Source organism: Rhinolophus hipposideros, assembly GCF_964194185.1.
Source record: "Rhinolophus hipposideros genome assembly, chromosome: 2".
In the NCBI taxonomy this organism is placed as follows: Eukaryota; Metazoa; Chordata; class Mammalia; order Chiroptera; family Rhinolophidae; genus Rhinolophus; species Rhinolophus hipposideros.
The window spans coordinates 22742033-22755600 of NC_138048.1; the positions used below are offsets into that span (position 1 = coordinate 22742033).

The 13568-nt window shown below is 37.8% G+C and overlaps 1 protein-coding gene across 2 annotated transcripts in view; it reads right to left on the minus strand.

Moving 5' to 3' along the window:
• Window positions 1-12104, minus strand: part of VGLL3 (vestigial like family member 3) — a 49544-nt gene extending 37440 nt beyond the window's left edge. Inside the window, exon 1 of one of the 2 annotated variants that reach the window (XM_081063581.1) lies at window positions 11454-11988. In XM_081063581.1, the coding sequence (XP_080919707.1) occupies window positions 11454-11579 (126 nt within the window). In that variant the 5' untranslated portion in view covers window positions 11580-11988. Of the gene's footprint in view, window positions 1-11453 lie in introns of both variants that reach the window. The other variant, XM_081063582.1, reaches the window with a different exon arrangement.
• Window positions 12105-13568: the final 1464 nt, after the last annotated feature.

The window sequence follows — 13568 nt, forward strand, 5'->3', positions numbered from 1 at the left end:
ATACCATTTTAAGCAATATACACGTACTCTCTGTCGAACACTCTGGCATATTAGAAAGAAGCAGTTTTTAATATGAGAAGGAAATTAAAACTGATCTACAGAGTGGCTTCACTGTCCACAGAGTTCATTATTTTCTATGAAACTGACTTCATTTTCCTGTTAACGTCTAGCTCAACATCAGTTTGTAAGAACTGAGTTTTGCAGCTATTGCTTCATTTGTTTAATTTTAACATATATTCTTTAAATGAAAAAGCCCTGGGTATGTTAATTATGCAAAGAAAGGCAATGGTTTATGTTAATCCAATTAGCAACTAATTATTAAATGAGATTAAATTAAAGTTTCATATATGTAATAATAAATAAATTGCAAAATTGGATATAAATGTAGCATAGTATCATGACCAATAGCAATAATGAAATATCTTAATTTTTTAATTGATAGAAATTGAATTTAATCTATAGATTTTCAATCTATTTAAGATTACACAATTTTCTAAATGCCAAATAATGTCATGTTATTCTTTTTCAACCATTGTTGAATGGCTGGATACAAATAAATTAATCTAAAAATTACATACTTTTTCCATATGAAATAGGGAAAATGAGCAAAATTTGCTATTGTATCAAAAGACCTTGTATTAATCTATTTTCTAAAAACTATTCTTTTGTCAATGGATGCATCGTTTCTCGATATTCTTTACATTTCATATATATGTAATAAGTCTGTATATATACATATGCATTTTTATAAAAATACACTGATGTTATTTATTTTGATATACAAACACCTGTGGTTCTATAAAATATCTATATTGATTCCTCTATTTAAGTAAAAATTTTTGGAATGATTAAATATACTTTTTTTTCTCTCTCCCAACTCTTTAAAGCAAGTCTTCTACTAATTAAATAAATTTGTTGGAGACTATCAAACAAATAAAATGGAAAGGAGCCTATCATATACCTACCAATAGGAAGGGTTTGCAAAGCACATACCTAGCATTCATTCCCTCTTGTACTTTTTCAGATAAAGTTGGGTCAATTTTCACAAATTATAGTGAATCAATTTAAATATTTATATCACACACACACACACACACACACACACACACACACACACACAATTTATATCCTCACTGTCAACATCAACTTTAAAGGGAGAATTCTAAAGTATCCAAATGGCCTGGCTGCTACCTAAAAGGCTAACAATTTGCATACATTTTTCTAACACTAAGTGTGAGCATGAAGAAAACAGAACACGGAATTTAGACAGCAGTTGATTCATATGTTGACAGTCACAACATCCTGACACTCATCTCCACAGACTCTTAAGCCTTTTTGTTATCTGTGCTCCAATGACAATAAATCAATTCTTTGCTTTTTTGAGAAAAAAAAAAAAAAAACTAAGTATGTTACTTGTGTGCTTTTCTGTATTGCCTTGGTGTTTGTTCTTTGGAAAGAAACTTCCCTAGTATTATCTTCTTTGTTGAGAATAACATAGAAAATTCAAAATGTGGAGAATAATTCTCAAATCATCAAAACCTAGATGTCCTGAATCAAGTTTAAAAAGCAATCCCGTTCATATTTTTCTCAAAATGCACCATCACTTTCTAAACAGATCCAAATCACTCAGAAATGTTTATGCTTTCCTTAGGAGACCCTGAAGAATTGTGAACAAACATAAAGAAGCCATCAAAAGAGACTTGAAAAACTACAAGTTGGTTTATGTAATGCACATTACTCATTCTCATCTCAGAGTAATGACACTTGCTGCCCAGGTAAAATGACACCCAAGTTAAATGAAACAACGAGGGACTTGATAGCCACAAAGTTAGAACTAACTCAGAAAGAGGTCAAAGGAGCAGCGAAGAAGGCGGCCCAGGCAGCGCAAACCATACCCAGCCACCTCGCAGCCTGCCATCAGGCGCAACAGAAACAAACTCACACAGGAATGTGCAGGGGAAAGGGTTTGTCTGACAAGAGAAAGACTTCCATGTCAGGAGCCAAATACCACTAACTCCCTGAGGCTTAAGCCTACCAAATGCCAAATGATTACTGTGCGTATGTGGAAACATTTTTCCTAAGGAAACAAAAGTATTTTAATGAATCATTGGATATTTGGAAAGAGCTTTTTGCTTTTTTTTTTTTTTTTAATGTTTGAAACATGCTTAGAGCCCATAACATGTTTCCCCGAAAATAAACCCTAGCATGAATTTTCAGGATGCTCATAACATAAAGTAAGCACTAATGCATCTTTTGGAGCAAAAATGAATACAAAACCTGGTGTGTCATTGTTATTTCCCCGAAAATAAGACCAGGTCTTATATTAATTTTTGCTCCAAAAGACAAATTAGGGCTTATTTTATATTACGAGCATCCTGAAAAATCATGCTAGGGTTTATTTTCCAATTAGGTCTTATTTTCGGGGAAACACGGTAAGGACGGACCACTAACCAGGAGTAATGGTTTCAAACTGTGAAGTCCATAAAAGTGGTGCATTGCTTTTTGATCGTATTTTTCTGAATTCACTTGGATAACAGATTTTTTTTCTAAATTTCAGAGACACTTGAAATTTTGATCCTTAGCCTACCTGGAATAGAAGGAATAAGGTTATGGGAGAGTGGGTCAGGATAAGGAAGATGTGCCACAGATATAGATAGATAGATAGATAGATAGATAGATAGATAGATAGATAGATAGATATAGATATAGATATAGATATAGATATAGATATAGATATATAGATATAGATATCATATATATCTATATGGTAAAAAATGCACACATATTTTAAAAAAGGAGAAAACTGTATTAATATAAACAAATAACAAAAGATAAATACAAATCACATTTGACTTCTGCAGTTACAAGAGATCCTCAAAGTGGTTACCATCAGTGTCCAGAAACTTCTGATTACAGCAAACTACTGCTTGAGCATACATAACATCTCTTAAATGTGTACAGATTTTTTGGCACCCCCGATATATATATCGGGGGTGCCAAAACAAATGTATACAGGTGAACACAGGTCAACCTTGCTCAAGCAGTAGTACGCCGTAATCAGAAGGGTCTGGACACTGATAGTAACCATTTTGAGCATCTCTTGTCATTGCAGAAGTCAAACATGATTTGTATTCATCTTTTGTGATAGGTATATATTGAGTATTACAATTTTAATAGTTGTTTTCCTTTCTTAAAATGTGTATGCATTTTTTGGCACCTTCTGTGTGTGTGTGTGTGTGTGTATTTAATGAACTCTTTCACACTCACAAATATTTTGTCTAAGTAATTATTCCCAATTTACATACGCAAGTACTGACTTACTTGGCTAGCACCATCTAAATAGTAAATGGCAGAGAGGGGATTAGAACCTATTTCTGTCTGACTACAAAGTATGTACCAAGAAAACAGACTGAAAAAAATGAGTCTCTATCTGATATTTATTTTAACTGAACACACAAACAGAAGCGCAGAGTCAGCATGGCATCGCATGCTAACTAAGGAGAATCTAAAGTTAATGCATTTAAAAAATTAGATATGTAAACATATCAGAGGGGAACACCAAATAAATTATACAAATGTCTAACCACTATGTTGTACACCTGAAACTAATATAAAGTAATACTGAATGTCAACTGGAACTGAAAAAAAAATTTTAAAAAAACATATCAGAGGATGGCTATTAAGTAATGCAGTACTCTTCCAAATATATGTATATCTAGATGAAACTGAACTTTTCTATCTAAAAATGTATCGTCCCAGGGTATTATGCTAAGTGAAATAAGTCAGACTGAGAGAGACAAATACCATATGATTTCACTTATATATAGAATCTAAAGAACAGAATAAACAAATGAACAAAACAGAAATAGATTCACAGATATAGAGAACAAACTGTTTTTTGCTAGAAGGGAGGGGTGTTGGGAGGATGGGTAAGAAAGGTGAAGGGATTAGAAGTACAAATTGGTAGTCCCAAATTAGTCACAGGGTTGTGAAATACAATATGGGAAATATAGTCAGTAATATTGTAAAAACTATAATGTCAGATGGGTAGTAGACTTATTGGGAAGATCACTTCATAAACTATATAAATGCCTAATCACAGCAATATACCTGAAACTAAAACTAATATAAAATAATATTGAATGTCAATTATAAGTTTTAAAAAATTATAGTCATGGGATATAAAGTACAGCTTAGGTAATATAATTAATGGTATTGTAATAGCTGTGTATGGCGTCAGATGGGTAACAGACTTGTTGGGGTTATTACTTTGTGAAGTGTATAAGTATCCAATCACTATGTTGCTTTGTACACTTGAAACTAACAATAAAAATTATTAAAATTTTAAAAATGTATTGCCCCCTTGGCAATTCAGATACGTAATATAATTACTTGCCATTATTCTGAAAATCCTATTTTGGAAATGCGAACAGAGGCAATTTGTGAGGTACAGTCACACCTTGAGATTCTGTTTGTTTGTTTGTTTATATTTTTCTTTATAGTAGGAAGGAATAAACTAAAAATAATATTACTTAACATGATCAGCTATTTTTGAGCGCTCTTGCCTCTCAATAAATCTGGTCATTATGAAAAATCAAACCCATCCCCCTCTACAAATGAAATTTTTCCAGTTTTCAGTATTTTCCAAAAAATGTGCCAGAGGCTTAGAGAGAACTTCAAAATTTTCATTCCCAAAATGTTTTAAGCAATGATCACAAAATAAGGGTACATGTTCTCTCCCAAACTGACTACTTTGAATGGAACAATGGTTTCTGATGTACAAATTTCTGGTATGTTTGTAAAATTCTATTACTAGCTTACGGTATGATTTCTTTTTTTTTTTTTTAATTTCTCTGTTATTCACTGAATTGTCAATTATTTCATATTATGTGTTAGTAATTGTGCAAAGACTTGGAGCCACAAAGATGAAAGCCATAGCCTCTCCCCAAAACTCAAACTACTCATAGTTTGTTGGGAAAGCATTGTAAAGGCCATGAAAATAAAGAACCTCATGGTTTATCCATACAGCTAATTGTGTTATTTCTCTATGTAGCTAATATTCAAAAATTTTTAAATAAGAAAAGTAAGAAGGTAACGTTTGGTAAATTACTAATTGTTTTCTTGTTTCTAAGGAAGCCCAGATGAGAAGGGAAAGCAATAGGAAGAACTGCAATGAGAGAGAGGATTTAACCAAAGCTAGTCCATGAGTCTGACTAACCCTTTGGCCCTCAGCTTCCTCTTTTGAAAATAAGGAATTTTGACTTGATTATCTCAAAGGTCTTGTCCAATTCTATATCCTAATAAGCAACATGTTGGAGCTCTAGAAAAATTCACACTTAATTTTCTTCCATCCATTGGCTGCCTCTTCTAATTTTGCAGGACACTAGCCAAAAAAACCCTACAGACCATTGAAGACTAATTCATTTCCAGACATGGGTCATCTAGCCCAAATCTTAGGAATTAGTTTTGGTGCTTCCTTTATGTTCACAATAACAAGAAAGGATGCATCATTTGGGTCCCCCCACTAAATCCCACATGGACAAGTGTTTTGGCATACTAAAACAATATTTTGTGAAGAGGAAAAGGACACCTGTTTACTTGAGGTCATTCTTTTTTTTCCCTCTACTAAAGTATGAGATAAATGAAAAACAGTTCAGTTACCCCAGTTCAGACCACACTTGTAAATTACTGGCATAAATCTGGTATCCACTGAAATACCTATAAATATGGCATTTGTGACTTATTTCTAGAAGCCGATGTTTGAGTCTCATAGTTCAAGGTACCCGTAGGTCTTCCAAAATGAATAAAGCAGAAAACTAGCTGCTTAAAGATAAGCTTTTTGAACGATTCAGGGCACAGTTTTGCCCAAAATTATTTCTTTCACTTGTCTCTGCCAGAGATTGGTGTTCAAGTATTAAAGAGCCCCTGATTCTTGAATGAAAATGTTTTTTTCTGGAAATAATACATTAAGTATTATCATCTATTACCAAATGTATTAGTTTTGAATTTTTGTAAAAGCTAACTGGAAACTGGGCCGATGGGAATTGGATCTAAGTTTAGCGCCCGGGTTTTAAAATGACAGTCACCTCACTCACAAATTTGCTTTAGGATCTGCCCCTAAGCATCCTGAGCAAATTTTCAGTCTCACTGAAAATTCCCTTTGCACAGAAAGATATAAGACAGATATATACACACTACTCAACCAGGTCAGCTCAGCATCACTTCTGTAATAGCCCAAAGAGTCACTGTCTAGGATGGTCCTACCCTCTGAATACCCTCACTTCCTTTATTTGGGCCATGACCTTGCCATCCCAACTTCGTGAGATGTGAGACTTAATAAGTGCTAGGTGAAGGAAGCCTTCCTTGCATTTATCTAAAACACTTAAATTTTCAACAAGTATTACCTTGTCCTAGCCTTTGGTTTCCTGGTGAATATATCCTCACTACACGTGATTTTATAGATTTCAAGCCCGCCCTTGTTATCCTTATTGTAATCTCCATTCTGGTTGACTGCCAGAGACAACAGTTCAGTTTAGTTATTTTAAAGTTTATTTTTTTTTTCTCTAGCTTTGAGTCTTCTGGCTGGAACGTTACTGAGAACATAAAACTGTGGGGCGTTTTAAGCTTCTAAGTCTCTGTAGTCAAGTTAATTTGTGTAGTGTGGAATTATAGGGGCTGTTCTTTCTCAAAGAAGTCCGGTATGAACTCTTATAAATCCACTTAAGTCTTTGCTTACGGTTGCAAGAAAATTAGATCCTCCACCTTAAATAAGTTGACTATGTCTTGAAACTATCTGAGACATAATTGTATTTTTTGCTCTTAACAAATATAAACTTATGTTGGAATAGCAATGATATATGAGGCTCTTAACACTGACTATTAATACCACTTCCTGCATATTATTTTAAATAAATAAATGTTCATTTGCTAAGTGGATATTCTGCCTCATCAACGAAGGAGATAGCATGGATAGCAAAAGTCATTAGCATAATACAAATGCTTGCAAAAGGACTTTGGAATGCCTAAACTAAAAATGTACACTACCAAGGACTTGGAAAGAATTTCAAGCTCCAAGGCCAAAGAATCTACTGCATATTAATCTTCTTTATCAAAAAAGTTGATTTGGAGCATGAAAGACAAAAATAAGCTTATTGTGCAATAGTGAAAAGAAAAAAAAAAAGCTTAGGAGACTGCATGACATTGTGGAAAGATGCTACATTGGGGAGTAGGGGATTCTGATGGTTCTAATTTTGTCACCAATTAGCTTTGAGATCTTTAGCCAGGCATTTCAGCTCTATGAATATCCATTTTCCCACTTGTAAAAGAAGGGCTTGAGGCATGTTTTTCCAGTTTGTTTGTTTTTTTACCCCTGACAAACAGAATCTCAGAGAGGTTTAATGACCTAAACAAGGTGGCAGAGTCCAAAACAGAGTTTGAAAAAACTCCCTACAAACTTAAAACTGGAGTTCTGCCTCCCAAGGGCATTTCATTCTTTTAAGTGAAAGCATGCATGCAGATTCACCCAGTCGTCACCCTTGAGGAGGACAGAGTAAATACTAGTCTCTAACTTATATGAAGCCCACAATGTGATTGCTAAAAACTCCTACACACAGTTAGAAAACTAGTGATTGTTTTCTACTTGTACTATCTCATCTATAAACTACACAATTCTGAAAGGTTTGCTTTAAGTATCTTCCTAATGTTAACATTATGAATATATGGAGGTGGGGGGGAATCAGACAACAATAGACTATCTACATTTCAGAAATCCACTGGATATGAAGGAAATCTATGATTTTATATTATTTCCCTCAGTTTTTCCTGACACGAATTTTGAAAGTTTTTTCTTGGTTCCTACGCTCACTGTTAGAATACAAGTGCATGTCTTTCTGCACACGCTCTACTGTGTCATCATGCCTTCAGAGCATGTGCTGACTGAGTCAAGAGCTCTCTGGAGGAGATGTTGGGGACGGGTGTATAGACTATGAAGTGATCGTGAGCACAAAAAGGAGGGAGCTTAGCTCTGTAGAGCACACTGTAAGATTTATGCACAGCCACACAATTTCTAGGAATTAACATCAGGGACTATAACATTTATTCTTCAGACATATTTACATCTCACTTTGATTCATTTAGCCTATTGCATGCCTAAGTAACACATTACAGTTCAGCCTGATTTATATGCAGTTAACTATGTTTTTAAGACATTAACCTATTGCCCACCTGCAATGTATCATATGTTCAATAAAAACAACTAAACTTAAAATTGCAAGTGAACGTTTGCGCTTGTATAGGAAAGGCTGAGATTACACATGCCTGGAGTGTGAAGTTCTATTATTTCAAAAAGAATTGTCAGCTATATGATCATACATTAAACGGAAAAAAATATACCTATGTTAAAATCCATCATAATAAACCATTTTAATATGCTAATTTATAGACTTCAAAGCTACACAGAATTGGAAAAAATCAGTTCAAAGATACACTACTACAGTTGAATATACAAGTAATATAAAACTTTAATGTTCTCTTTTCTAACATTTTATAAATGACCATTAAACTTTCTTTATAACTCTATCATTTTTTTCCCTGCTTCTTTTCCTTTTTTCTCCTCAACAAATCAATGTTTCAAATGCAGTAGAAGTTGTAGCCCTTATTTTTGTCTCCCAGGCAAGATGCTATTAGGGGTCACTTCCCATGTACGGAGAAAACAATCTTCATGGATAATAATGATAAAACCTTATGGAATGCAAAAACAACCAAAATATGTATTCTCAGATGACTGCATGAGGGCCAAGTCAATATTAGTCCCATTTCACCCACGCACCGCACAGTCTAAAAATGCTGTCAGCCTGATAAGAATTTCCTGATGTACTCTTTTTTCCAATAGAAAATATAGGTCATCAAAATAAACTCCTGAAAGTAACAGAACAGTAGTTACCCTATCAAGTCTCTTTTTATAATTTACCAGTCAGGTATAGTCAAATAGTTTCTTTACTTTTTTATTTTTATTTTTTATTTTAACCAAATAATTTTGAACAGGCCATTTTGGTAAAAGCAGCCCGAAAATTTCCAAGCACGCTTCTCAACTAAGTTATTAAGGTCAACTCAACCTAATATCTACTCAAACAATATCTACAGAAGTCTGAAGTATAGGAGTTGATCGTTATTTACTAATATGTGCCACTCATCCCTGTGAATCGATCCGATAAAAGGCAAAGCTCATCCTTCAGTTTGTTGATGGTCTTAGCAAAAGAATGAAATTTGGGAACTGAGTCTCGGGGCAACTGCACATGTTAGATAAAAGACTGGAGTTCTTTCTTATTAAAATCTAGATTTTATGGTTAGTGATTTATAATTTTTCTGATACCGCATTTTATTTTATAGCTCAAAAATATTACAAAGATTCTAACCCCCAGCACAGATTCATATTTTAATGGAATTATTTTCACAACTCTAGAAAATAAAACCTCATCCACAACTTCTACTAGTTCAAGTTATTTTTTTAAGGGGAAAAAATACCTTTCTGAGTGTTTAGTAAAGTTTGAGTCTGTTGCTTGTCCACATTCCAATTGGTAATTGAAGGCCTTTACAGTCTTTGAGATAGAAGAAAGGAAAAGAAGAAAGGGTAGTTCATCTGGGATACAGTGTTTATAAAACACATAAACTGATTTCCAGCGTCTCTTCACCTCACTTGTCTAACTTGTACCTATCTGGTTTTGTCCATTACGTATATATCTTATATTTAAAGCCAAAGAAAAGCAAACAATATAACCAAATGGTTTAATCTGTCACCCTGGACCACAAACTACAAAAAACTTTTCCCTTCCCCCTCCCCAAAAGTAATCTTTGAAAAGCTGAAACTGCTGAATATTAAATAATAATAATAATAACAATAACAATAGCAAGAAAGTAGGGTTCCTTCACCCTTTGCCCTGGTTGGTGCTCGGTAAGTTATACTGTTTGGCAGATAAACCTGAAGCAGGTACCCTTTCAGAAGCAGATGAATTTCACAGTCCCTAAATTTTAAACAGAAGTTACAATTTCTTTCCAAAGAGCAGCACTATACATTTAGCAAAGAGACTGAGATAAAGAAAATGCAGAAATTAAAGGCCAGATTAATTAAGGAGCCAAACCCTTAAGACCACCATAAAGCACATGGTTCCTAACAAACTAAACAAAGTCAATCAATAAATTCTGTGGATAGCAGTTTCCTAATCATATCTAGCTCCCTGATAAGTATATTTTTTTCTATAAGTATATTTTTTAGTCTCATCAAATGAACCCACACTAACTACCAGAGTCTGAGGACCCTTTTTTGTTATACCCAATGCCACATACTCATATATGTGTTTTATGTAGAGCTAAGTAAGATTTGACACACACTCTATTGGTGTCCAGAGAGGAATGCCCAGGAGTACCTAATGCCAAATTCTCCAGAACCCTACTCTTCCTTCTAAAGGAACTGTACCATCTATTTGGTTCCCAAACCCCTTTTATCAACAGCATTCTCAGTTGCTCTTGGAGACCCAGTATCCAGTGATCCAAGGTTACCTCTTGGCCAGAAAGGGACAGGAACACACACACACACACACACACACCACACTTCCAACAGACTGAAATGTGCTTTGATAGAATTAAAAGTGAATGAGGGTGGGGCAAAGATGAAGAAGGGGGTCAAATATATGGTGAGGAAAGGAGATTAAACTTTGGGTGGCGAGCACACAATGCAATATGCAGAAGATGTATTATAGAATTTTACACCTGCAACTTATATAATGTCATTAACCAATGCCCCCTCCCTCGATAAATTTAATTAAAAAAAAAAAAAAAAACAATCGGAGTGAGGAATTTGGGGATCAATCCCTGTCCTCTAAGTCACAGACTTAAGAAGACACACTCTGCACAGAAGTTCTAGTAATTTTTGAGAGATGGTCCACTAGACGCAAGTTCTGCCATGAAATCCCAGAAAGGTCATTCCATGAGATCACTGTCCAGGTAGCCTCCCCATGGCAGCGACACATTTCATTCCCTTAATCAAGAAAACCCTGAAACACTCTACCTTTCCAAAGGAAACAAAATATTTGGTTTAAAGGAAGTTTACTCACATACTCCTAAGACAGATGCCCTTGGTGAGCTTCAGAGAACTGAGCCCTAAGAGCTAGGGTGGCTATGAAGGTAGCCTCTGAGCTCCGGTGACAACAGCTCAGTGAAGCCCCCAGCCAGGTAGTGCCTCACTTCGCATCCCCACCCTTCCACCCGGCGGCTCGTCCCTTCCCGAAGCCTCTCCTCCCGTCTTCTGATAGCTTCCTGCTGAAGGGCGCTTCCGCAGGTCCCCGAGCATCCTCCGTGCCACAGGTCCCGGCGGGACGTCGCCGAAGCCCCACACCGATACTCTCTGTACCCCTCGCCCACGCCTCCGCCCCCGGCAGGCTGCCGGGTCGGTGACTCACCTGCTGGCCAGGTTGGGGCGCCGGGTGGTAGTAGGCTGTGGGGCACGTTGCAGCTGCCACAGGGTTGGGCAGATACTGGGGCGCTCCATACGGCTGGGGGTGATACATCACCTCCGCACAACTCATGGCAGCCGGGGCAGCGGCGGCCCCGGAGCTGCCGCCGCCTCTCTACGCGCTCGCGCGATGGGCGCCGCCGCGGCCGCCGCAGCTGCCGCCTCTTTCGCTGCTCCAGCTGCTACTGCGGCGAAGGCGGGTCCTCGGCGTCCGCGGGCTGCGCTCCCGGCGCGGGCTCGGGAAGGGTTGGCAATCAGCGGGGGCCCGTGCGCGGGCACCTTCATCTTCAGCCCTTCCGGGTGTCCCCTGGCCCGCGCTTATATAGCGGCTTGGGGACGCGGCGGAGGCATGACAGTGCCCGGCTCCGGTGAGGGCAGCGCCAGCTGCAGCTGCAGCCCTGGCCCAGGTCGGGCAGCCCTGGGGAGCGGAGCTCTGGTTTGCATACACACAATGCACGCCCCGGCCTCGTCCTATCACCAGTGCTCCCGGCTGGGCGAGGATCGGGAGGCAGTGGCAGAGGGAGGGGTCGACTGGGGAGGAGGGGAGCGCTTCGCCTCCCCAGGCTTGACGCGGAGCGCAGCAAAGTTCCTCCAACTCGATCCGCAGCGGGCCGGTCGCCCAGCAGGGGGACCCCGGGAAGGGCAGGCTGCGGATTGGAGCGAAGTTTGAAGCCCTCTCCGCCTCCCAGCTTTGGGATGGTGGTGGGAGGGGAATGGTATGCGAGAGGCTCCGCGCCCTTAGAGCTCCGCGGGTTCCCACCCAGTCTCTGTCACCTGGCCGCCTGGGCGAGGGCTTCCCCACCCCAAGGAGCTTGCACAGGGAACACCAACGCAGGAGCCAGGGCCAAAGGAAAGCCCAGTGTACCAAGAAGTAAAACAGAGCAGGCGCAAAATAAACTGGAATATTCCCTACATGAACTATAACCATAAGTGAAAGTTAACTTTATTGCAAGAGCGCACATGCCAGGAATGCAACACGGTTTTCTACAAGCAGTCTCTGCTTTAAGTGTACACCTTCATGGTATGACATTCTTGTGGGATGTCAACATTTTCTGGCTTTTCCAGCCTGGTTTCCATAGAACAATAAACACTAACAATCCATGAAATTATTTAAAGGTTTATCTATTAACAAGTGACATAACCCTCTCCAAAATGAAAGAGAAAATCTGTGGTAGAAATTGTTGTATAATCAGGTAAAGTAAAAAAGAAGTATACATATTTTGTAAACAAGTAAACTCTAAGCTCTGTCTTTTAAGAGATGTATTTCTCCCCTTATACATAGATATCCTTTTTTTATGACAGAACAATCTTTTATTTTCACAGAGACTACCCTTTGTCAGAAGAAAAGTCAATCTGGATGTCAAGTGTACTGATTTTGTTGTGGACTGAATAGCATCCCCCACCCCCACCCCCATATCTGTAGGTTGAAGCCCTAAACCCCACGCCATGTGACTATTTGGAAATAGGGCCTGTAAGGAGAAAATTAAGGTTAAATGAGATCATAGGGTGGGGTCCTAATCTAGGACTGGTGTCCTTATAAGAAAAAGACAGCAGTGATCTCTCTCTGTGTTGGAACGGAAGGAGAGTCTTGCGAAGAACCAGTGAGAAGGCAGTCTACAAGCCAGGAGGAGAGGTCTCACCAGGAAGTAATCCTGAGGCCACCTCGATCTTGGACTTTTAGTCTCCAAAACTGTGAGAAAATACATTTCTATTGTTTGAGTCTCCCAGTCTGTGATATTTCATTACGGCAGCCCTATCAGACTAACGCAGATGTACAGTACTAATATATTATCATTTTTTTTATTTGAGTGTATATGTATAGACACATACAGAAATACATATACACTCATACATACACACATTCATACACTAAAACACACAACTATAATAAATGGATAGGAACTCTGCTATTCATAACAGCTCTTATTCAGTCGCTCATTCTTTCATCCATCGGCTATTAACAATATTTATTAAGGGCAAACACAGTTTGGACTTTAAATGTGTTCTCTGTACTGGGGCAGTAGTCCTATCAATAAGATATATACAAATTTATTTAAAATGT